This window comes from Takifugu flavidus, chromosome 6 (assembly GCF_003711565.1).
Source record: "Takifugu flavidus isolate HTHZ2018 chromosome 6, ASM371156v2, whole genome shotgun sequence".
Lineage (NCBI taxonomy): Eukaryota > Metazoa > Chordata > Actinopteri > Tetraodontiformes > Tetraodontidae > Takifugu > Takifugu flavidus.
Genome location: NC_079525.1, coordinates 6,703,309 through 6,728,331, shown reverse-complemented (window position 1 = coordinate 6,728,331; position 25,023 = coordinate 6,703,309). Strand labels below are relative to the sequence as shown.

Genomic DNA, 25,023 nt, shown 5'->3' with positions numbered 1-25,023 from the left:
CGAGTGCGTGCGCGCGACCGCCTCAGGCGCTCCACGAGGGGCGTGACCGTATGGCCGCGTTCACGTGTCCTCCACCGGTTTGTGCGTTGAAGGCGGAGGAAGCAGCATCATAATACAGGCTTATTAGCCCACAGCTCCTGTGCGAGTATCGATCCGGGACATCGGAGGAATTTATTCAGAGGTCAAACCGTAATTTAAAAAAAAACAAAAAAACACGCGATATTGCGCGGAAGATTCTGCGTGGTGATACGGCAATCCATCCATCTCCATCCATCCATCCATCCATCCGTGCTGCGGCAGCCACAGCAGCGGCAGCAGCTTCGGGGATATTCCGCGTCCCAGGGCTCCGCGCAGCCTGAGCCTTTGAAGCAGCGACGGGCAAGAGGGGCCGAGCAGACCGGAGTCTGGACCATGGACGGGATGCAGGCGTACGGAGCAGGGAAAGCCGGAGGAGCCTTCGACCCCATCACCTTCTTCCAGCAGCCACAGACCATCATCCGCATCGTGTCGTGGGTGAGTCAGGAAGTTTGTAGTTTATTCTGGAGAGGTCACATTAAACCCTTGTTGTCTGTCCAATATATCAGATAAACTGAAAAACCTGCCTATTTTTCTTGGTTTAGAAGTGTTAAAAGCGCATTCATAGCTGTGAAAATTCCTCCAAGATAGAAGGAACTGCGTGATTGTCACCAAATTATTACTAAATATTAGTATGAGGTCTTTGATTCATGTCATGTTTTTTGACATTGTTTTCTTCTTGTAAAATGTATTATATAGTGATTTTATTTTAAAATAAATACCTGCTTCTGGACCAGCAGTAGGAGGAGAACCTTGCATGCTTGATAGTAAACACCTAGGCCCTTAATAACTCAGCTGTCTTTGTTCCTTTTGCAACACAGAGAAAAACAGTACTGGCTAATTTCAGCTTGGTTTCCAACACTTCTTTCATTTTTAACCTAATATTGACAAATACTTTCCTTTATTTCTTGTGCACTAAACATCTGATGATTCAGATGATGGGAACATGCATCACATGTTTTGTGGGCACCCTGAAACAATGCCGTCTTTTTAGAAAAATCACAATTAGGTTTACTTTCCTCCTTTCATAAGTGTGAAGCTCTTTGTTCTAAGGATGATTAGCTCAAGAGTTTCCTGTTAATGTACTGAGAGGGAGGGCGCTTGACGGCACTCTGTACATTATTGAACTTTCCTGAGGTGAAAAGTGGCTGTGGTTAACACTAAAAACAGGCCAAACGTGTCCGATGGTTTTACTTATCTGTCTTTTCTGTGAAGGTTTGTGATAATAGCTTAATCACATGACAGCAGAGTGAACATGGGCTCTCTGAAGGGTCACAAAAGAGAGGAGACATGGGTGGTCGATGAACCTTGATAGCTGACGTGTTGGGCTTGTATGCAAACACACTTCTGTGAACATGACGGAGGAGTTTGTGTTTCGCTTGAATTTGTTGCTTTTAGTCAACTATTATACCCTCTGAAATAAAAAACCATCCACATTCACTAGTACGCTCTAGAAATCTCTCGTTTAAGGCTCAGAATAACATAAATATGCCACCATTTTGCCCAGTATTGCACACAGGTATTTTTCCCAGAAGGTAAGATTTAAATTAGCATCTTATATATTCAAATATAGTTTGTTATGATTTTGCGTTCACTCTTTCACAGAAAATAATGTAGAAACATATGTAATGTAATGTCCCATTAGATGATGTTTTCAGTTATAATATATATGTCTACATGGATCTGCCAGTGTGTAGGTGAATTAAGAAGTAAATTTCATGCACATATGCAGGTGTATAGGATGGAATTGTTGGCCCCCTTGAGATGTTTCGCCTGCAAAGTGTCTCCATAGTAACAGCCCCTGGCTGAGCAATGATGCTGGGTGTGATGATGCTAGAAGTCAGTTTGCTGTGAATTGTGTGGGAGGAAACTATTGGCCTTTATAAGATTTGGAGGTGGGGCACGTCAGACGGCACGTCTGTGCTTGGTAATCAGGACCAAAAGGGCTGGAACGGATGGATCTGCCTCCCTCGTAGCTCAAAGGCTGCATGTGGAGGTGTTAATAAAGTGTGCTGCTCTGTTTATGTGGGATTCAGTGATTCAGGTTTGTTGCTATGATATATTTATGAATCAGAATGAATGGAAATGATCAGGTCGAGCTGACGTCCTTATTTGATTCTATAGATTAAAGCAGATTATTACCTCACAATTTAAAACCTGAGTGAACATAACATTACTCCATATCTTGAGTTTATGACAAAGCTACAAATCATGCTGAGTCTTGTTTGATGTACGCCCCTGCCCTCTTATAATAAACAAATATTTACAAGTTCTAATGGAGCCACTGTGATGTAGATTAGAAAGGTTCAAACACAGAGTAAGTAATGTGGGTTAAATTTAGCTGTTTCAGAGGTCAGGAGATTAGCAGCACAAACACACGCTGCAATGCAGCACATTCTGTCGGCTCCATGCGATGCAGCAACCCACTCACATGCAAACTCACACAGTTTATTAGCGGCCTCATGTCACAATTCAGCATGAGTTTAAAAGCCACTTTATTGAGCCAGGTTCAGATGCAACATTGACAAAGATCATTTCTACAAGTTCTGATTGGATTTTGCTCCATAATCTTAAATCCCACCCTGTGTCTGCGCCCTGCTGATCATGTGATTTCAATCCCTTACTGGAGTTGCAATCTCACTGGCTGGGACAGTGTGTCTGCAACTACAGTTAACAGTGAGAGGAAAAACAATCAACGCTCCAAAAGGCACATATAAGATGTCATATTTGCAGATCTTGGGTGTAAGGTTTTCTGTAATTTTTAAAAACCAAGCTATGCCGTAAGTTTGCCCTTCTAAATGAGACCACCTGTTTCCTTTAAAGATCTTCTGTTCCACAATTATTGCATTTGTCTCTGCATCAAAAATGTGTGTAGAGCAGCAGTGTTGCAAAGAGAAGGTGTGTAAAGAGAGTGTGAGGATGGTGTAAATGGGGGTTCTGGTGGCCCACAGGTTTCTGAGCTTGTTTGTCCTTGTGGCTGCAGTGGCTTTCCTTCATCTGCACATCTCCAAGATCTTCACGCTCCTCCTTTTTCCTCCTTCTCTCTTATTACGTGAGCCGCTGCTGCCATGGTGACGGCAGCGATCAGGTATGGCCAGGCAGACTGAGCCACCATATTGCAGCAGACACACACACACACAAACACAATGCAGCTCATTCATTGTAGACCCAAAGTGAACTTTCACTTCTCTCCTCCGCGTCTTTCTCACTTATGTGACTTATCATTTATTATTTATTTTATATTTTTGAGACATGTTTGTATCATTTTCTCATTTAAATGAGATAAACTCCTCTTTGTTGTGGGTGTTTCACCTCTGCAAAAGGCTGCATGTGTGTGGCAGGTTGACGGGTGGGGTCTTTATGTGGTGTGTGAGTGCAGGTGTCACATGATGCAGTTCTGCCACCTTCATGATGGACCATAAAGGACTAAAATCGCACCAAGTGCAGCTTTGAGTGGTCCGCTGCAGGAAGCCCGGTGACTTGATGTCCTCGGTAGCAAAGATGCTTATGTGAGAGTTAAAGAGGGGCTGTGAATGTGGGCAAATTCTGTAGAATGTTGATGCACACACACTCTCACACCGAGCGCAAATTGCATCTTTATGCTTCAATTTGGACCATCTGATGGTCATGAGATCAGAACCCACGTGGTGCTCTTCACAGAGCTGGCCTTCATCAGCAGCAGCAGAGCCTTGTGATCTGTGCACGGATCATAGAGGCGAGGCAGACAACACACACACACACACACACACACATTCTCTGCAGTGGGGTTGGCTGATTGGTGGGGAGAGAAAGATCACATGCTCCACCTTTTTTAGAATGTTCAAACATTCTTTTCATTCTCTCCATATATTCTGTGCTACATAAGTCAATGAATTCCTATCGAAACTGTGACAGAGAACAGTCCCGCCACTGTGGGACCAGCCACGGCGGTTTGGTTCTGTGGCTGCCAACGAGGGCCAGAAGGCCGACCATATCGTTGTTGTGCACATAACTTAACCTGTCCGTATGGCTACAGCTTTAAATTTGCATTGAGGGGAAGGAATCCCTTCATCATCCTATGGCCTAAGCGGCTGAATGGACGTCCTTTCAAGGAGATTTCTGGTAAAGAGCAGAATTCCAGTGAATCCTTCTGTCCTTTGGTCTTTACCTTAATAAAGACATGTGCCAAAGCTGATTTAGCTTCCAATCCCCCCCGCTGCCATGTGACGGCAGATATAATTGTGACCCTGATGACAATGCTGTTTTCCCATCTAACAAAGTAGGGCACGCCGCAAACAATCTTTCTTTCTAGAAAAAGGCACTTGGCATTGATGTCATGGAAAAGGATGCAGATTAAGAGGAAAACAGAAAATGAAGAGAAGGATAATTTCCCCCCGGAACTTCATTGGCATAAAACTACCTCACGCTGCAAAACACAGTTGGCCCTGCAGGTCCAACTGTCCTTGTTACAGACACTGCCTCATTCACCCAAAGATTAATCATATAAATAGTAATTATATTAAATTCAGCCCAGTTATAAACGTTCCGTCGGGGCTAATTCAGTCACACATTTTTTTTAGAACAGAGGAGCAGCATGAAGCCATGGAAGCAGCTTTATATAACCTGAGCAGGGCTGATTCTGACCTTTGCCAGGAGGAGGATGCTGACTGTCCTGAACTCTGCTGAGCCTCCAGCAAAACCTGACCTAAGGCTGTTTGATTTGTCGTCCGCTTGATTGACCAGTCAGAAAGATTCCAGAGAAGAGAAGCAAAGCCACCGGTCCCGTCCTCCATGGCCTATTTAAGTTGAGCTCAGCTTCATTGTGTGAGCGCCGGAGACAGAACCTTCTGATGTGCTACAGACATCATGTGATGGGCTGTGCGTGCGTGCCTGTGTGTGTTCTGACCTGGATCCAACTGAAGAAAGCCAAACATGTGAATGTGTGTGTGTGTGTGTGTGTGTGTGTGTGTGTTCTCAAGAATGCTTGCAGGCAGAGGCAGGGCTACTTATGAGGGGAGCTGAGAGAAGATGAGATGGAGGGAGCAAGCGATGATGCAGCCTTTCTAAAAATAGCACATCGTCCACGCTCCTTCTGCCCCCGATGCTTCCTCTTTTTGGCATTCCCTCCATCTCTTCTCTCCAGCTTTTGACTGCCTCCCTCTTTCAAGAATCAAAATAATGCATAAAGGTTGATATGGGAGAGGACTGGAGCTTCTGAGGACAAGAGCAAGGGGACGAAGGAACACAGAGGTCAGGACTGCTGCTGGCTAACAAAGTGTTCTGGTTTGACTCCAGCTACATGGAGAAAAAGGCTCTAGAGGACTTCATTGTATGTCTGTGTCTCACGCTGACTTGAGCGATTATGTGCTTAATCAGACAAATATGTGCAATAGCGGAGTAAATGTCCAGATGTAAATCACCATAAAACCTCTTTCTCGTTAAATTTTCTTATTTTGTACTCTGAACTTTTTTGCTTGTTTGGGCTAAACACCAATGTGAACATTATTTTCTATAATTAGAAAACCGTATAGTTTAGAACCTGATGCTAATCAGGACAGGAAATGGAGAAGCTTTCAGAGTTGTGTTATTGCAGTCACACATGGGACCTCTAACCTAAACCCACCTAACCACCAGGTTCTTCATTTTAGATTAGATTAGATTAGATTCAACTTTATTGTCATTACACATGTCACAAGTACAAGGCAACGAAATGCAGTTTTGCCCTCTTCCTTTCGGTAATATTCTCCACTCGCGCTGCGAGAAACTTAACGTTGATTCAACAGAGGCTTTTAAGTGGCTCTTGAGACACTGAGTAGAGTCAACAGTTAATATTTGCCTTCAAATGGATGAAGAGGATCGTTAGCAATAAGTGAAAGCAAATAAGGTCATGGAGGAAACCTCTGCTGTAAAGTCCAAATAAACGGATTGTTGGCCCTGATGGTCCAGCCTGTCGGTGCGTACAGGTCTATTATGGGCTCTCCCTTTGTGTCATTGTTGTTTGTCACACAGAGAAACGACAGCTGAGTAAACCATTCGGGCGCGGACAAGGCCCAGGTTCACATCATTACACATCCACGTGTTCCATCAGCCGGGAGGGGGGCTACTCTTGTAACACCACCCCCACACATCAGGAAAGAACTGAAAACATAGACTAAAACAGCTGGATGCTGCTTCACAGGAAGGAGAACGATGCAGAAATTACTTTAAGATAATAAATCTGCTTATTCACCAACTGGTCAAAGTTTGTCAGTAACAGAAGAAGAACCAGAAGCATCGCAGAGGTGAGCGAGATCATGAGAAGAAAAAGCTACAAGTGCTCCTTCAGAGCCAAAACTGGCTTATGTGGCCTGAACCACTTGATCTAAATCAGACACAGTTGTGTCTATCTGGAGCACATGCTCACATTATGCAGCCCATGTCAAATCAAGTCAGTCCCTTCCTAAGATATGTGAGCTAGTTAAAAGTTTCAAGCTCATCCACTATATGGTGGCTCCACACTGTTCAGGGGTGTTGATGTCATCCCTCTAGATGTAGCGCTCCAGATGTGGTCTTGCATACACTGCCTGGTCTGAGTAAAGGACTGGATGAGACCAGGGAGGCATGAGGTGGTAATAACCTGTTGACAACTCCATTTTGTGGTCTTTTGTGTCTAATATAAAGAGAGGAGAGAGGAACTCCACTTTTCTGCTGATGTTATGGCCCCCCCATAGACAGCAGGCGGCCATTAATGTCATGTGCTGACACATCAAGAGCGCATATGTCCCCACATACAGGGGACTCACAGTCACACTCCAGGTTTGAAGATATTAGCTGAAATTATCCAGACACACTTAGCGAAGGGGGTTATTCATGAATGTCCCCTGTCCCAACTTTAGAGGCTGCGTTTTTTCTATTCTTATTCATGAACTACACAGTCAGACAGGCCACAGCAGGTGATTTGATATGTTTGCACGTGTGCGTGTGTGTGTGTGTGTGTGTGGTGTGTGTGTGTGTGTGCGTGTGTGTGTGCAGTGGTTAAGAAGTGGTTGAAAATGTTTCTACTGCCCCCAAAATTTCAATTATATTTTGAACGTGTGAAATTCTGACATCCATTTTTTATGCCTGCTCCATCCGTACCCTCTGCAGCTCTTCTCCATCGTGATCTTCGGCTGCATCGCCAATGAGGGCTATATCAACCGCCCCGACGAAGTGGAAGAGTACTGCATCTTCAACCGCAACCAGAACGCCTGTAACTACGGGGTCTTCATGGGCTCCATGGCCTTCCTCTGCTGCATGGCCCTGTTGGCTCTGGACATCTACTTCCCACAAATCAGCAGCGTCAAAGACCGGAAGAAGGCGGTGCTGGCCGACGTCGGCGTGTCAGGTGTGTTAACCTGGGGAGGTTTGCTCGATAATGATAACAATGATCTTTAAGGGATGTTGGGTTTTGTTGACAACAACCAGAAAGGAGGGGGTTGTTGTGTAAACCAGTGATGTTGTCTGAAGTGTGGAATCTCACGTACAGAACTGCCGCCTCTGCTTTCATCGCTCGCGCTGTCAGTCTGTCTCCTAGGATGTTTCTGAAATATTCAGAGTCCTGCGTCAAGTTCCCTTTGTGTTTCTGGCCTCCTTATTCACCCAGCATTGTGGAAGCCTTTCTGTTTCTGTTAAGATAACGTGTGTTTTCTAAGCTGCAATGCTAAGCTAAGCTAAACTAACCACCTGCTGGGTCAAGCCTCAGGTTGATAGGAAAGCCACTTTTCTCCTCTAACGTTTCACCCAGACGCTGTTGCGTTACTAAAATAGGGCAAAAAAAGCCATAAAAAACTGAAGAGACACGCGTCATGCATCAGTTCCATCTTCTAACACTGTCCCAGATTCTTCTAACACCGTCTCTTCTTTCCAGCATTCTGGTCCTTCATGTGGTTTGTGGGCTTCTGTTTCTTGGCAAACCAGTGGCAAATGTCCAAGCCGGAGGACAACCCGCTGAAGGAGGGCGGTGACGCGGCCCGAGCGGCCATCACCTTCTGTTTCTTCTCCATCTTCACCTGGGTAAGGGCCCCAATCAACACATTACGCTGGCTGAGGGTTCAGCTCCTCAGTCTTTAAACGCACCGTCACCATGACTGTAGGTATAACTGTGGGCTTGACCTGGCTGTTGTTCCAACAGGGCGCTCAGACACTTTTCTCAATGGAGAAGTTAAAGAATGTGTCTTTTGAAGAGGAATACATCAAGCTGTTCCCACCTCAGCCCAATCAGCCTTTTGTCTGAGTGTTCCATGTTGCTTTAGCTTCTCCTGTTATTTCACCGGGGCTGCATTTGTTTGAGGCTGTGCAGTACCATCAAGTACTTCTGAAGTGAGTGTATTTATAGAGTGGTGAGCTGATTTCTTCAAAGTAGAACAACTTTCCCTGAGCTTGACGCTATACTGAATCCAAGCAGTTCAATAAGCGTGGCCCAACAATTAGATTTGGGTTAAAATTCTTCAACATCAACAACATCTCTTTTCAGCTATGCGTTGAGAGCTCACGCGGAGCCCTTGAACAAATGCAGTTTTATTCCGAGAACTAGCAACAATCCTGGAACACCATCAGTGTTCACACAATGGCTGGATTTTACTGACATGACTAGAGAAGTGAGTTTGTTTGGAATATGATTTATTAGCTCTTTCCAATGACTTTTGATACATATATCAGAGCAAAAGGCTTTAAACTGAAAAGGTTTTTGATTATGTGATAGACCAAACCAACTTTGTATGAATTAGGAAACATCCTCCGTTTCACACATTTTTATTTTTTGGATGTTTTATAAAAATGCGAAGACATGAAACACACTGAGGTCTGATCTTATCTGTGGCGCAGCTACATGAGGGATAATGCTGGGTGGGGTCAGCTGATTGGAGAACAGTGGATGAAACCCTGAAGCTTTGGAGCGTCTTCTGTCTGGTGAACTTTAGTGTTCACTCTGTGTGCGCAGTGACACCTAGCGACGAGATTGTGGAATTACACCCCCGTCATAAGCGTTAAAACTGCCAGAGAGAATATTCCTGAGGGAAAAACGGCCTCATTCAAGCAAAACCAACCAAGCCTGGTTCTAAGGGGCAGGTGAAGGGTTTTAAATAGAAGGTCCCATAGAATAACCTTTTTGCTCTCACGCCAGGATCCCTGTGTGGTTTAAAGTCTTAAGATCTCAGCTAATCTCCCGAATGTTGCATTATTCCTTAAATTTCCCGATATGTTTGCATTTTATCTCACTGACTATTCCAGGGTTTGGTAATGTTAACTTTATGAGACTGAGGGCAGTTTTACGAACACAAACAGCTTTAGGAAGCTTGCGTTAAAGTATCACACTTTAATTCCACACTCCCTTTTTTGGTTTCTCTGTATGTAGCTTGGTAAGTTGATCTATACATTTATGAAGAGTATTTTAGTTTATCCCAAATTATTTAGGGTTTAGTCTGTGCGCTGAACTCAGTTTTGTTCAATATGACAGAAATCAACCAGCCAAATAAAATACTTGATGGACACAGTCTGATGGGATTGAAATGCACGTCATGTCTCTAAGCCAGGACGAACCAGCCTAGAAATGTCCCAGCACTGATTGGACTCAACTTTATTTCATCTGTGTTAACCACTTTCCGATCTTTTTCGATGGAACCGAACCAAAAAGCTTCTGAGCCCAACATTTTGTCCATGTTTAAGTCAAAGAAATGGTCATGTGACCTGGCCTGAAACTGTCCTGTCTGGCTTGTCTGCGCTTTCCTTGCATCCTCCTCTCTAAGGAGGAACAAAGACCGTGGCCATGGGGCTTCGGCTGTTGAACGAGTCTGTTTAATGGTTTCTTCCCTGAGGCGGGAGGTTGGTGGAGCTGAGCAGCGGATCAGCCTGTCTGCACTCGCTAACTGACTAATTGGCTCTCTCACAGAACTGTATCTAATGAGCTTCCCCAGCTTGCTAATCTCTCTATGTTCTGTTTCTTCTCTTTCATAACCCCCTCCCCACCTCGCTCTAACACCGCCGCCTCTCTGCTTTCACCTCCACCTGTTTCTCCACACTCCTCCTCTGTCTGTCCATTCCCAAGGCGGGCCAGTCTTTCCTGGCCTTCCAGAGGTACAAGCTGGGGGCCGACTCGGCCCTCTTCTCCCAGGAATACACGGACCCCAGCCAAGATGGCGGAGCACCTTACACCTCTTTTGGCGGGGATGATGTGGAGAGCCCGGGTGAAGGAGGGGGCCTGGCCAACAGTGACGGGGCCTTCGATGGCTCTGGTGGCTACCAGCGTCAGGACTACTGAGACACAGAAGGGGGAACGTATCCGGGGAGGGGGTCAACAGGTTGTGGGTGATGCTGCCTATGTCCCAAACTGTTAATTATTATTGAGATGCTTATTAAAACATTTTGTTTTGTTTTGTTCAGTTCACAATCAGTTCACAGGTGAAGTGCAATTGCAGAGGTAACAAAATTAACTGCAAACTACACATGAACTTCAGCTCTTGTTGGGGTCTTTCCAACCTTGAGGTTTTTAAATGTTGAGACCTCCAAGTGCAACAGGCAACAAAGTTCAGGCTTCACGTTTATTTGGGTTCATAATCCAACAGTACTGTTGGCCAACACTGACAGTATTTCATTGGTGCTACTTTGTATTCAGTTGAACTATAGATTATTCGTGTGCACGGGCAACAGTGAATGCACCCAGAATAAGTGGCAGCAGTGGCAGTTAATGAGCTTCTGACTAGACTGCTGAGTCACCCCAGAATAAGTCTGCTCAGCTTCTGCACACTCCTGCATGGTTCTAGTGAAATTGGCCTGTTTAACACTCCAAAGATGTTAAGCATTCTAAATGTTGGGGATTCTACCAGATTGTCACACTTGAGTATGAAAATCTGGTGAGACAGTAGCTCTATTTTGGAGTGTCCCTCATCTCTTGGATCATGTGATATTGCTAACAGATTGTTGGTGCCGTGTGGGAACTCAAATTTCTGCCAGCTGAGAACAGAGCCGACACAGCTGAAGGTGCGGACAGCAGGGATTCTTTTAGAGAAACAGTTACCCCTTCACCTTCAACACACACACACACACACACACAGTTATAATTGTGTGAAAAACAGGCAGCAACATCTTATCTGATGACTAATGCCCCCAGTAACAGGTTGTGTGGGTGCATTCAGCATTCCCATGTAGGATGTGGGACTGATGTGCTTTCTCATGTTGTTGCTCAGAAGAACCTGCTTTTTCCTCTTCTTACACTTTGCCTTAGTGCTGACTGCCAAGCCAAATCCAGCGAACACACTGAACGCTCAGCATCACAGACCTCTTTCTACATCCTCAGAGCAGATGTTCAGATTTAACGTTTTATCTTCTTTCAGTCCTCGAGCACATGACAAAACCCAGAACAAGCAGGACATCACCGTCCCCTACGATCTTATTGCGCTAATGAGTTCCAAATCATTTTCAACTGTAATCCTTCTTTGATTTAAGGCAACCATCAAAATCTTCAGTAGTTACCAACATACATGTAAATCTATCATATATTAGAATGCTTCAAGAATATTTTACTTATTTTAGGGCATTATGCTAGCTCTGTACAAAGAAGAGATAGCTCGATGTTCTGTTGAGTGTTGTGATCAGCTATCTGTTGCTTTCAGGTTAAGCAGATGTTTTTATTTTGGAATAATAATACAAAGTATAAAAAAAATACTGTATAAAGAAGTGACCAAAATCTATAAGAGTAAATAGTGTATGCATATACATACTTTATACTGTACCACTGTGTAGATGTAGAAATGTGTGCTACTCTTTTGTGAAATCTGTTCAAATCTAATGTACCTTTCATGGAAAAGGTTGCGTACACATGTATGTTTTGGATGTCTTCAATTTTAACCCATTAAAATAATACTGGTAAAGCTATTGTCTCTGCTGTCCTCTTTTAGGTTTTATTGTGTGCAACATAATTTGAAAAATATCTGAATAATATAGTCCTCTATATCAAAACATTTAATAGGTGGTGATTGCAGGTTCTGTAGTATGAATTTCTACTTGAGTCAAAGGTATGTTGTTCTAAAGTCTAAACAATGCAAATGTAACTAGTAGTTTTAGTCGACCTGAAAAAAGTCATCAGCAACGAGAAGCTGCTGTTTTATGCTGCAATTCATATCATTTCCACACGGTAGCAGCGTGGTCATGAAAATACAGCAACGCGCCACAGAGCAGCTGTCTAATTTAAAAACTTAAGCTTAATTAAACTCAAAAGAAAGAAAACACTCATTCAGTAGCTCGGTACTGATTGACACCTGTTTAAGCTAAATTGTTTTTTAAAATTACATGCATTTTTTACTTTAGTAGGCTAAAACATAGTATGAATGGAATTTTAAAATAAATAAATCGCTTTTTGACGTTGAGGCATTAATGTGAACAGTTACATTTTTAATTTTTAAAAAACTTATTGTTATATATTGTGAACAAGAAGCTGCTTCATTATATTTGATTTTTTTTTTTTTTCCGTTACGGTTAGACGCAATGTGAAGTTGAGGTTTTCGACTTTGCAGTGAACGTGAACGCACCGCGAGCCATCCAACATGGCGGCGCAGCGAAGGAACTTGATGCAGAGTGTGAGTAGAAGCCGTAAAAAAATGACCAGAGGAACCACTCAATAACCTTACTTTTGTGGAGTTGTTGGAAGCTGTTTTGCTCTACTCTGTCATTTCATTGGGGTCGTTTTGTATTTTACTTCTTCGTGTTACACAGTCTCCTTAATATATGCTAGCTAGTTTAGCAACAGTAGAGTTTTTGAAGTGTTGTTGCTAACAATCGGCTAGCAATAACAAAGATAATAACAATATACTAGTGTCATTTAACTTATTTCATCTCATCAGCATAGACAGTTGTCTGAAGTAGCGTGAGGCAATTATGTGAGTAAACCCTGTAATAAGCGACTGTTGTTGACACCCTTCCTTATTCGACTGACAGTTTCTTGTACCAAAACTATATAGTTACAATGTTTAGTCACTAGCATACCCTGCAAAGTGTCATTGAAGGGATCTAAGGTTGAACCAAAATAATGTACTGAGGTGTTCATCAAAGCCAATTGCTAAACGGGTACTACGTGTGCTATTACACAAGACTGGAATAAGCAAGAGTGGAAGTGAATGGAACGTCAATGTAAAAAGAATAGTGTTATTTCTACAGCATCAGAGCTGGACAGATGACCTCCCGCTGTGCCAGATGTGTGGGGTTGGCACTGCCCCCAACTGTGTGTACGGCCCCGATGGCAAAGGAACTCAGAGCCACACCAACGAGGACGGACACCTGAGGTTCAGGTGAGAAACAAAATAGAAGAATAAAAACACGTGGCGAGTAGTTTTCCCAAAATCTTTAATGACAAGATTTCTGCTGTAGTGACTGTGGTGAATTGGAAGTTGATGCTCCTGTCTTCTGTGAAGATCCAAACTAAATTTTTTTCCTCCCATACAGAGGCGAGGACGGCTGTTTCCTCTATGGGGTTTTTAATGGTTATGATGGCAGCAGGGTGGCCAGTTTTGCCTCCCAGTGTCTGACAGCTGAGCTCCTGCTTGGACAGATCAACTCCAGCCACACAGACAACGACATTCGCAGGATCCTCTCGCAGGTCTTTCCTAATTTAAATGACAGAACATTCACACTAGTGATTCCAGTGATGTATGTGAAGCGTCACTCTTGGGACGCTACAGCCAAAGTTCATGCAGTTCTTGATAAAGAGCAGCAGGAAGATTGGCTGTTTACTGGTTGCTCTGTGCCGCGTCATCAGTGTCTCATTCACGTACACGCTCCTGTGTGTTGCAGGCCTTTGATGTGGTGGAGAAAAGCTATTTTGAGACCATAGATGATGCTTTGGCTGAAAAAGCAAACCTGTCCAGTTATCACCTGCAACACAATGAGGTACGCAACGCTGGAAATTGGAGAGAGAAAGTTCACTGGTAGTTTCCATAGAAATCCAGATATAGACATTAGTGTGAGTTAATTCCTAGCAACTAGAGAACAAATTGTGTTCTAATTGGGCTCATTTGCTTATTTTCATTAGATAAGATGGGCTCAGATTTGGCCCCGGCTTATTATCTTTTCCTTTTTTCCGTGCAGTTGTGTTTTCTGGCGTCTCTGCTTCATACTGTGGTAATAATTCGCTCTGTGTGTTGGTGGGGAGTTCCTATAAGATCTTAGTGATTTGATTTATTTATTTAAAAGACCTTCAAGTCGTGATTGATTCTTTATTCTCATCCTCGCACAAGTTTGCTTTCCATTTCTGTGGTCAACATCTTCAGTGTTCAGTCTGTTCTCTCTTTATCTTGTCTATTATTCCGGTTTAATTGTTAATTTATTTATGCACATAGGAGCGTCTGAAGGAGCTGGAGCAGGAGGTGTCCGGAGGAGCGACAGCCATCGTTGCACTAATTATCAACAACAAGCTTTATATCGCCAACGTTGGTAGGAAAGCCCGATTACCTGTATGCTTTGTTTTTAACACTAACGCAAATATTCGATATTTAACACAGAGCCTAGTTGTAATAACACCTGATAAATACAGCCCAGCATGTAGATCCACCATTAGTGTTTGTCCTGTGACCAGTAGATGTCAGGCTTAAACAGAGACTGCCTTGTGGCACCTCTTGTCCATCTAAATATATGTTTTTGGGTTCTCTCTGATGTTTTAGCTCCACCCACAGACGACTGATTCCCTCTAAATGTGCACCTAAGCCATGTTGCGGCCCCCTACGCAGAAAAGCCCCTCACCCACTCCGTGGATTTAATTTCCGTTTGTCACGAAGCAGAGGGCACACTGCAGTAAATAGAGCGGAGGAGTGTGCAGTAATTAGCAGGAAAAACACAGTGTCTCCTCACCAGCATGCAGTGTGAAGGTCAGGAGTTCAAAGTTGACGGAACACGAATCCAAGGAGATTTAATCATAATAGCATATGTGCCCAGAAAAGTGCTCCCAGCTGTGTGCTGACGTGAACTACATTTGACAGTTAAGGTCAAGTAACCCATAATTTGATACAGTGGGAATTGTGTGGAATGCGTGGAGGACAATGATCACAAATAACACACAGGAGTGATGTTGTTTCCACATATGGAGCAATGACAGGTTTGCATATATGAGCATTAACACTGTGGATCATTTTTAAGGAATTTTGGGGTAAAATGTGTGGCAATTCTTTAGCAAGAAAATGCCTACAAGTATTGAATGATGCTTCAGAGATTAGATTTTAGAAAAGCTGACACTAATACCAACAATGTTAAAAAAAAAAAAACCTTTAGAAGACTGAAGAGGCTTTGTTTCCTGGTAGTCGACCTCTGGGCCCCACATGGAGAGGGCAGGGAGAGGGAAGGAGGGCTCGCTGCTGAACCAAACTGGGTTGTGGAGGTGGTGTGGTGGAGGCCCAGCTCAATGAGCCATTCTAAAATTAGAACCCAACAATAAGCAAAGAATTACATCTTGTCTTTGAATTCATTTTCTATCGGACTGGGATTTCAGGTACCAACCGGGCTCTGCTGTGCAAGTCCAGCAGCGATGGCCAGAACCAAGTTCTCCAGATCGGCCGGCCTCACAACACCGACAGCGAGGATGAACTGCAGAGACTCGCTGCCCTGGGTGAGACAGATAAACTGGATCTCCTAACCTCTGAAAAATTGCCCTCTGCAACTCAAACTAAGCTTTTTGCATTTAGAACCAAATTGTGTTCTTTGCACTTGTGTTCTTTGCACTCAGCTGGATATTCATCATTAGAGGAAGGAAACAGACACTTTGAACAGTTGCTGCACTGCAGCTAATGGTCCAGTAATGTAGGACTTACCTATTACAGCAAATGTAGACATTCTCATTATCCTTGCAGAAGAAGTGGTCGTTGAAGCCTGACACCTGTGTTAAGTCCCCAGTAATGGTGAATAAACTCCATCAGGAGAGGAAGCTGGGCTGCCCGCTGCTGTTTGTTCTCTCCCCAGTCAGGAGTCCACATAATTATGCTGTTGGCACTTCCCTGGCTGATTTAACTGAAATAGCGTTTATTCCATTTATCCAGCTGAAGGTGACCTCTGTGCGTCTATGCTTTGTCCAAACACACTTCTCCTCTTCCTCATTCATTGCTTCATTCTTTCCCTCACATTCTAAACCTCATCCATCCGTTCACCTCCTGCAGTTCTCAAACCGCCGTTGATGCTGATTCTCTCCGTGTGTTTGACCACTTCACCATCACGCAGGTGTGGATTCAGCTCGCGTGAGGCAGGCGGGTCAGATTGCAGGTCAGACCAGCACCAGGAGACTCGGAGACTACCGGGTGAAGTTAAACTACAACGACATTGACTTACTTAGGTAACGTCTCTCTACACACACACACACACAAACACAGATATCTATATCCACCTTCATCCATCTGTATACCTCCTGGGCTCCATTCAAGCTCAGGTTCTGCGTCTATGGTGTTGTGAGCGTCCTTGATTGTGCAGCCGTGGTTAGTGCATCTGTGCACTAACTGACATTTAGCTCCACTAAATATCCAGCTTCTTTGATGAGAGGAGTCGTGATCTTACAGGGGGCGCTGCTGCCGTGTTAAGATGTGCAGTTTGCATATTTTTCCCTTGGTCTGATCTATTCTTAGTAACAGACTTAAAAGAATAGAATGGTTCTTAGTGCTGTATGGACTCCTGTGTTGGATTAGTGTAGGAGCTGCACAGAGCCGTGTTCATTGGGCCTGAATATGAGTATTTGCAGGACTCTTTTATCACAGTATCACACGAGCGGCCCTGTCAGGGACACGTCCCCTCGGAGTTATGGATATTCATACTTCTTTTCAGTCACTCTTGCTTGGAGAAAAAAAACCCCCAGGAGAATAGAGATTTTACCACAATGGAATAGAGCAGCACAGAGAAGGAAGACGGTCCCTTGCTAAGGCTAATTATTCACCTGCTTCATTATGCTCCTCGCTCTTAATAATTGAATCAAAATGTGTGGCGTTGTACTTGAATGGTTAAAGGAGAATCTGTTTGTGGCTGTCTGGCATTAACGGGGTTCAATCAGCACAGTGGAGGTTCTGCTTTCATAGTACAGGTGTAGTTATCAGATCTGACCGTGTTCCAGTCCATCATTTTTCTTTCAGCCCAGCCTCTTGAAATACCACAGTCTGGCTTCCCTTTCCCACACTTCTCATTTCCTGTCTCTGTCTGCAGTCCAGCCCAGCAAATATTTGAGTAATCCAGATTAGTAGTACAAGTAAATGCACAACAGAACTTTAATAGAATTTCAAATGGCAGAAAATGGAGAGAGAGAGTGGTAGGTAATGAGATAAAGAAAGTGTACATTTGATTATTGGGATTTTCCCTTTTAGGTTAAATGTACTGATGTCTTTTATCTTCTTGCCCTTTGTCTCCTCTTCTTCTCCGCATCTCCTGCACCATCAGTGCGGCCAAGACCAAGCCAATCGTCTCAGAGCCCGAGATTCATGGCAGTCAGTCTCTGGACAACATCTCTGGCTTCTTGGTGTTGATGTCAGAGGGTCTCATCACTGCGCTGGAGTCTGCCCACGGCCCTGAACAGGTCAACCAGGTCAGCACGTCGTACTGTGTTTATGCATATACGGTCACGATATGATGTCATTTATTGATTTTCTTTGTAATCTGTCTATCACTCCCTGCTATTTCCTCATTGTTGTAGGAAATAGTTGCCATGGTAGCAGCAGAGCTGGCCCAGCAGGCTAGTATCGAGGCAGCGGCTCAGTCAGTGGTGGACCGCGTCAAACGCCTGCACCACGACGTGTACGTGTCTGGCCGCCAGAGGGCAGTGTACTGTTCTCGACATGAGGACATGACACTGCTCATACGCACCATCAACTACCCTCTGGCTGATGGTGCACTCACGCCCACACAGGGTAGGAACGGCTGTCAGGGACAGCTCCACGTAGCATACTAAAACAACGGTCCTTCCGTGGTGAAACGAGATTTATGAGAATCAAATATTATTACATTATCTTCCATAGCTGTACAGACAGCTTCTACAAAACCTACTTATCTAGAAGCTATCTGAAGGCCTGCAGCCAAGAATACTTTGTAGAGCCAACATACCAGAGAGTCCGGGTTATTTCTAAAAGTGCTTAGTTCTCAGATCAGTTTGTCATGACTTGAAACAGATTGGTTAACAAACAGGTCCTGTCCCCTTGTTCTCTCTGGTCAGGTGGCCGTATATACCCAGTTTCAGTGCCCTACTCCAACAGCCAAAGCACCAGTAAAACCAGTGTGACACTCTCACTGGTCATGCCTTCCCAAAGTACTCTCACCAATGGAACCAACACGGCCTCCACACTGGAGGAAGGCACTCCGACTCCTGGGTGAGTTGGCTTTGTCTTCTTTAAGGTTCCTGCTCACCTTTACTCCACTTCAGAATAAACCTCTCCTGCTCGGCCTGATGTCAGCCAGCTTTTTTCTTGTGTTATAAAACTATTTATGATAATATTTATAATATCCACTTCCTAATCCTCCTTCTGAAAGATTTTCCATCTCTCACACCACGCCAGCGGTGAACTGCTCTGAACTCTACTGCTGTGCTTATTTACATGAATGCATATTTCTGTGTGATTCCTTTGTGCTCCATCCAGCCACAGTCCTTTAAATCAGTGTTTTTCAACCTTTTTTGAGCCAAGGCACATTTTTTTCATTGAAAAAATCTCGCGGCACACCACCAGCAGAAAAAAGCTTATTTTAACACTGAAGAATTATGTTATATTATAGTGTCTTGAATAGGAATCAAGTAAACAAAACGAAAAAGGTATTTTATAATCTTTCCATTTTTTACTCACTCAGTGTGAAACCTGGGCCTGTTTGGATGAACACAGAGCTGATATACTGGCAGGAATCGATGAAAGACACACACGAAGCTCTTCCTCCACAGCTCTCAGTCTTTCTCTGTTTTTAGTTTTTACAGCAGTCAGGCTTGAAAAGCTCACCTCACACAGATATGTTGTGGAAAATGGGAGCAGTGTTAAAATAGCTTTGTTGGCCAGCATTGGGAACTCCTTTGCAGCTGCCAACCAAAAACTGTCCGAAGGTAGATCAGCAAAGCTCAGCTTGAGACCACGATCTTGTCTCAGTTCACTTAGTTGCTCCTGCTCCTGTAAAGTCATGTCCTTTCCAACAGCTGATGCTGAGCTGAATGGGTCCCTAACCCAGTCAAGGCACTCTGTGGAGGCTGAAGAGAAATAAAATGACACCTTCTCCTCAAGAGTTTTCAGATGTTTAACTATTATCTCACAGAGTGCAGCAATATTAACATCTTGCCATTTATTGGTGAGTGGGAACATTTCAAGATTGCCACTTTCCACATGTTGCTGCCAGAGTTGCACCTTTGAACGGAATCCATTTATTTTATCTGTACTTGTAAGCAGGTTTTCATTTCGGCCTTGCGTTCGTGTGTTCAGTTCATTCAGATGATGAAAAATATCTGCCAGGTATGCCAGCCTTGCACACCACTCATCACATGCAAGCAGCTTTGCATAATCGGAACCCTCATTTGTCAAAAAAACTTTAAGTTCCTCTCGCAGCTCATACACGCGGGCCAGCACCTTGCTGCGCGACAACCATCGCACCTCCGTATGAACAGCAAGGCTTTATGCTCCGCTCCCATTTCCTCACACAAAGCCGCAAAAATGCGACTTTTCACAGGTCGTGACTTCACAAAGTTTACCATGTGCACAACATCATCCAACACAGGAACGGGGTCTGCTGGTAAAGTCTTGGCAACGAGGGCTTCGCGGTGTAAAAAACAGTGCGTGATGATCACATCTGGGTTTTTTTCCTTCACTCTGCTTACAAAGCCTTTGGTGCGTCCGACCATGGCTGCAGCTCCGTCAGTTTTCCCACTTAAGTCCTCCTTTTTCCAGATATTCTGATGTAACCCGAAAAAAATCCTCTCCTGTTGTTTTTCCTGGCAAAGCCTTGCAAAATAGAAAGTTTTCTCTGATTTTGTCTCCATCCACAAAACGCACATTAGCCAAGAGTTGAGCCTGTCCACTTATATCAGTTGACTCATCATGTTGCAACGCAAAGTTCTTACTGATACGGATCTTGTCCAAAACCACACTTTCGATGTCTGCAGACATCTTGTTATCTGAGAGAGGGACGAAGCCGCTACGGGTCCGAGCATCTCGTTTACAATGGCTTTGCAGGCGGGAAGTATTCATTTCTCTGCCACAGTGTGGGACTTTTTTGATTTAGCCACAAGTTCAGTGACGTGGTAGCTAGCTTTAAGGGCTCGCTCGTTTACCTTTGTAGTTTTTCTCATGAAATCTGCCTGTTTCTCTGTGTGTTCACACAGGCGAACAAAATACTCAACATTTTTATTTTGAAGTGAAGGGTGTTTCGTTTGGAGATGGCGTTTAAGCTTACTTGGGACCATAGCACTGTTGGAGAGCTTTTCACCACATACCAAACACAATGGAGTTGGCGCCGTTGCATCTCCGGTAAAAGTAAATCCAAATGAAAGATAGCTTTCGTTGTATTGCCTCGCGCCAGAAACTTTGCTCGACGTCACCGTCTTTGCTTTCTTTTGACCTCCACTCATACTGGGGCCTTCATCTGGGTCTGGATTTTGTCCAGGGTCCAGTTCAGAGCCAGAATTTTTTCTCTTCAAAAACTTATCCATCACTCTCACCGCTGTCCCGCTATCCACAACGCCACCGTAAACGTCACCTGCCGCGGCATTGATGCGTCACTAATTCGCTTGTCTCCAAGCACAATGCAATTAACAATTAGCTACCTACCACCACCTACTGGTATGGAAGAGTACTACATGGTTACTCTGCCAGGTGCTAGACCGCACAGGCACAAACATTTGATAATTTCCCACGGCACACCTGATAATATCTCACGGCACACTGGTGTGCCGCGGCACAGTGGTTGAAAAACACTGCTTTAAATAGACACGAAAGAGACGTATGATCGATTGCGGCTGACGCTCTTCGAGTTTTGTCTTCCACACTAACACCAAAAGAAAAGCTAACACCAAAAAATAGCTTACCATTATGTGTAGTTGGCAGACCATGTGTTTCTTTTTGGCCATGTTTAACAATTTTTGTCCCAAACTGACTGAGATGAAAAGGTTAAACATCAGTGACCCTTAGAGGTCATTCCAAAATGGCAAGGAGCAAAACATAAATGCCACATAGACATAAAAACCCATCATTTACACCAGTGTCAACTGTCTGTTTTGTCAGTTTAAAGCAAAAAACAATCATGTCTTTGTGTTTTGTGTCTTTGTGGCATTTCAGCTTTCAGCCTGTGACTATGTAATGAACAATAAAGGGTTTCAAAACTTGAATCATTAACCAGTAACACCGTCACAAGCAAACAAACATGTTGGTGCAGTGGAACTTCTTCAGAGTAAATGAGACAGATTAAACATGAACCATCTACAAGCTACATAGTGGGAGAATCTGTGTTTCAAAACAACAATGACATCATTGGTCAGATCGGTGAATTAAGACATTGCAGCTGATCATAAAAATTGATCTTCTTTCAAGTCACAACCATGGACACATGGTCAAAATCTCTCCATCAACATGGAAATTAATTTTTTGCATCAACAAGCCAATTCGTCCAGGCCCTGAGGTATCCGAGCCCCTCCACCAGTGATGCCTCTCCACCATATCTCAAGGTTAGGGTGAGGCTTTGATGGTTTGTGCTGCACCGGTTCCATTGTTGTTTAATCTTTTACTTAGCTAGGTCAACAGAGATGTTAGCATGTGATCCTATCTGTGCCGAGCGTGTGCAGTCGTCACTGTGAGACGAACACGTCTAGGGAGAGTAGAAACAGCACTGGACTCTGTCTTACGTGGTCACGTGAACATCGGGGCTTGTAGAGATACTTTTGGAACCATTTTCAACATCATGCAAGTCACCTATTGGTCCTGACAGCTTCTTGAGAACAGCAAACTCACAACTGTTGTGTGTCTTTATAGGACAGGGCCCCTCCAATCTCAGAATGCTGACTCCAGGTTGGCTGACTTTTTGGGCCATATTAGTGTTAAACAGTCTGTGGGTGTGACACCTTTTATGACCTTTTTATGCCGAAATCCAAGTCATTGTGAAGGGTTCCCATACTTTTTCCTGCTACTGGATTTATTTATTTAAAATATTATGATTTGAAAATGGGATGTGATCATATAGAGGATTTTAAGTGTCAGTATGTGTATAGTATTCACGATAAACTATATCTGGAACCGTAACCATGTCCACCATCTGTCACAAACAATCCTGCCTTTTTAAACTCTGTTAATTTGCTTTTGTTCACCAGTTATCAGTGATCTGAACCATTTAACCTCCGACTTATTCAGGACAAACATTCGAGTTCAGTCAACAGGAAGTAGCTATGACAAATATAAATTGACCAGCTGCATTTACTGTCATCAGAATGACAGATTGAATGCCTGAAGCTGAATTTGTGCCTCATACACTTGAGTGCTTAGATAAGTTGTCATGTATTGTTGCCTAGCAACAGTTTGAAGGAAAAACCAATATTGTAGGATGTAGTCAGATATTAAAAGAGACCTAAAATGCTCCGACAAGTTAATGTCAACATGAGGATGCTGTCTGTTCTATGGCTGAAGTGAAATTATCCATTCGATTGTCTGAGGTTACGGATTGATATGGCTCGCTTGCACGTTTCCCAGGTTTCCCTTGGCCTCCGGTTAATGCCCGAGGACTCCAGGTGCCTGATGATTTCAAACGCAGAGACCTGATTGTAATTATACAGTCCAGCCTTTTGTTTTGGAGCTTTTGTTGGCGAGTCAAGCTGAATATTAAAAAGTGGTGCTGTTAGAACTCGTCATGATCTGTACTCACGGTCTTTTCTTTAATCGCCTCCACGCCTTCCAGCAGAAATTCTTTCCATCTTGCTGCTGCTCACTTTCTGATTCGCGTGTGTTTTTCCTCCTCGTTGCCCTCCAACGTGCTGATATCCACCGTCTGCCCGCCGCTTCATTCTATTGACCCTTCAGCATGTCCCAGCACGTCACCCACCAATCCCACGTGGATATTCTGCAGCCCATACTTGAAGTCCCTCTGTACCCCCTCCATCCTCTTCCTCATCTTCCTCTTTCCAATTCCCTCTTGTGTTTTTCCTCCAACCCTCCTCATCCCCATCCTCTTCCTCTCTCCACCTCTCTGTCCTGTCTCTCAGATCCTTTCGTCTCCTCTGTGGGTCCCATTTCTGCGTGCTCCTCTGTCCCCACCCTCATACCCGTCTCGACATCCACCACCCCCGACCAACCACCTTTCTCCCCTTCCTTCTTCTGTTCTGCCCCTCTTCCCAGCAGCCAGAGCCCCACTGCCACCCTCCAGTCTACGAACACCCAGACGCAGAGCTCCAGCTCCAGCTCCGGGGACGGAAGCCTCTTCCGCCAGAGAGGCAGCCAGGCGGCGCAGCCCGACGAGACGGGCAGGGTCCTGCCTTACGTGGACTTCAGTCAGTTTTACCGTCTGTGGGGAAGTGACCACAGCGATGGACAGAGCACACAAGGTGGACTTGGACCACAGTAGAAAGACAAGTGGATCTTGAGGGGGCCCGTGGATCAAGAAGGGACAGGCTTTCAAAGAAGTGATCAGGGTGACGCTACCGCTATGTCATCATGGAGGAAGGACTCAGGGATGCAAAGGTCTCATCAGACACTGATTACAGAGAGAAAGTCTGTAATCAGCAGGAAAGTTGTGTTTTTGCTTCTGCAGCCAATGCTGGACACAAGAAACAGTTCATACAGTGTAATCCCGATTGTAATCAAATGTAAAAACACAGAGCTGGTTTCGGGGGTGGCTAAATTCTACCATATGAAAAGACCAAAAGATCTCAAATGGGCTGAAAGGATATGGTTGGAAATACTGGTTTATCTGTAACTGAAGCATATCTGTGTATTTGTTGCACTTACAATTACAATGTGTCAGCTCTGATGCCTTTCTGTTGATTTTACACAGGGAGTGTGCGTTCACTGCACAGTAAAGTAAAAATACAACCAAGCGTCACGTTAACGGTGGTGGGGTGGCACAGCAAGAGGAGCTGAGGGTTCAGCTCCCTTCTATCTCTGTGTCAGTCCTTCACCGTTGCACACTGCTTTTCTTTTCCCACTTTAATCCAACAAAAAGTACCCACAGCTTCATGAAGCAGCGGTCTGTGGGGGTACTTGCACCACCAATCACTGCGCAGTCACCCCTGGACTTAATCTCATTCTTTAAATGAACATCTCACTGTTATAAAACTATAATTGGCTTAATGAAAGCAGTGATAAGAAACACACGACTAATAAGTGGGGGTGGAAACGATTTTTATTAAATCCTCTGATCGCCACATTGAGGCTTTACTGTAATGCAGGATTGCTCCCAATCAACGCTGACACAGGCCGCCTTACTAATTGCTCATTTTAGGGGTAATTGGAGTTTCCCTCCCGCTGAGGCCGTGACCTAATTGTTGAAGGGAGTTCGGGTCATTTTATGGTTCCCTGTAGGAACTGAAGGGAACTGGGAAGGGTGGGGAATGATAAGAGGTTGAACTGGTGGTGAAGAGCTGATGTTTAAGTGCACGTTGGAAAAGCTGCTCGAAGAGACGCACAATCCAACATCCTGCACTGTGTTTCTCATGATTCCATTTCACTGCTGTGTTATTCCGCTGCACACTGGGAGACGAGCTCTGAGGATTGTGTACTGGATAAACACGCTGTGTTCATACTGGACGCTTGGCTGATGGACGACCTCAGAGGGAGCTCTGGGTAAACACTGTCCCTGAAACATTCACATCAGGCTCACGTTCAGGCGCCAAGCTTTTCACTTTACCACTTTCTTTTCCCTTTTTAGCATATGTAAAGGGCATCGGCTGCCATTTTTGTCTTCTCTTCTCAGCTGACCGCTGCGCTAATGGACGGTGATGTAGAGCGTGGTTAGGCTAAGCAGCATCTTCAAACACCATCAATCAAACCTGAGTTATGTCACTCA

The 25,023-nt window shown here is 44.3% G+C and overlaps 2 protein-coding genes across 5 annotated transcripts; both read left to right on the top strand.

The window, feature by feature from the left end:
• The first annotated feature begins 47 nt into the window (after positions 1–47).
• Positions 48–11,940, top strand: LOC130527760 (synaptogyrin-1-like). 2 transcript variants are annotated; one of them, XM_057036495.1, is made up of 4 exons: positions 48–513; positions 7,180–7,417; positions 7,940–8,085; positions 8,204–9,767. In XM_057036495.1, exons 1-4 carry the CDS (start codon positions 412–414, stop codon positions 8,303–8,305), a joined length of 588 nt encoding a protein of 195 aa, XP_056892475.1. In that variant the 5' UTR covers positions 48–411; the 3' UTR covers positions 8,306–9,767. The 2 variants fall into 2 exon arrangements, with proteins under 2 accessions (XP_056892475.1, XP_056892474.1); XM_057036494.1 differs by lacking the exon at positions 8,204–9,767 and adding an exon at positions 10,115–11,940 and having other exon boundaries at positions 52–513.
• Positions 11,941–12,518: 578 nt separating this feature from the next.
• tab1 (TGF-beta activated kinase 1/MAP3K7 binding protein 1) lies at positions 12,519–23,988 on the top strand. Of its 3 annotated transcripts, none has more exons than XM_057036489.1 (11): positions 12,519–12,641; positions 13,219–13,349; positions 13,504–13,657; positions 13,852–13,947; positions 14,397–14,490; positions 15,539–15,655; positions 16,261–16,372; positions 17,458–17,602; positions 17,711–17,924; positions 18,227–18,380; positions 23,361–23,988. In XM_057036489.1, exons 1-11 carry the CDS (start codon positions 12,609–12,611, stop codon positions 23,581–23,583), a joined length of 1,473 nt encoding a protein of 490 aa, XP_056892469.1. In that variant the 5' UTR covers positions 12,519–12,608; the 3' UTR covers positions 23,584–23,988. The 3 variants fall into 3 exon arrangements, with proteins under 3 accessions (XP_056892469.1, XP_056892467.1, XP_056892470.1); XM_057036487.1 differs by having other exon boundaries at positions 23,358–23,988; XM_057036490.1 differs by lacking the exon at positions 23,361–23,988 and adding an exon at positions 18,853–19,604.
• The last annotated feature ends 1,035 nt before the right edge of the window (positions 23,989–25,023 follow it).

What these genes read in the sequence shown, in the direction of transcription:
- LOC130527760 (XM_057036494.1), top strand. Translation starts at nt 412, where the DNA reads ATGGACGGGATGCAGGCGTACGGAGCAGGGAAAGCCGGAGGAGCCTTC. An exon ending in GGCCGACGTCGGCGTGTCAG is followed by an intron (nt 7,418 to 7,939) that starts GTGTGTTAACCT and finishes TCTTCTTTCCAG; the next exon opens with CATTCTGGTCCTTCATGTGG. An exon ending in TCTTCTCCATCTTCACCTGG is followed by an intron (nt 8,086 to 10,114) that starts GTAAGGGCCCCA and finishes TCCATTCCCAAG; the next exon opens with GCGGGCCAGTCTTTCCTGGC.
- tab1 (XM_057036487.1), top strand. Translation starts at nt 12,609, where the DNA reads ATGGCGGCGCAGCGAAGGAACTTGATGCAGAGT. An exon ending in GAAGGAACTTGATGCAGAGT is followed by an intron (nt 12,642 to 13,218) that starts GTGAGTAGAAGC and finishes TTATTTCTACAG; the next exon opens with CATCAGAGCTGGACAGATGA. An exon ending in TGCACTCACGCCCACACAGG is followed by an intron (nt 17,925 to 18,226) that starts GTAGGAACGGCT and finishes CTCTCTGGTCAG; the next exon opens with GTGGCCGTATATACCCAGTT.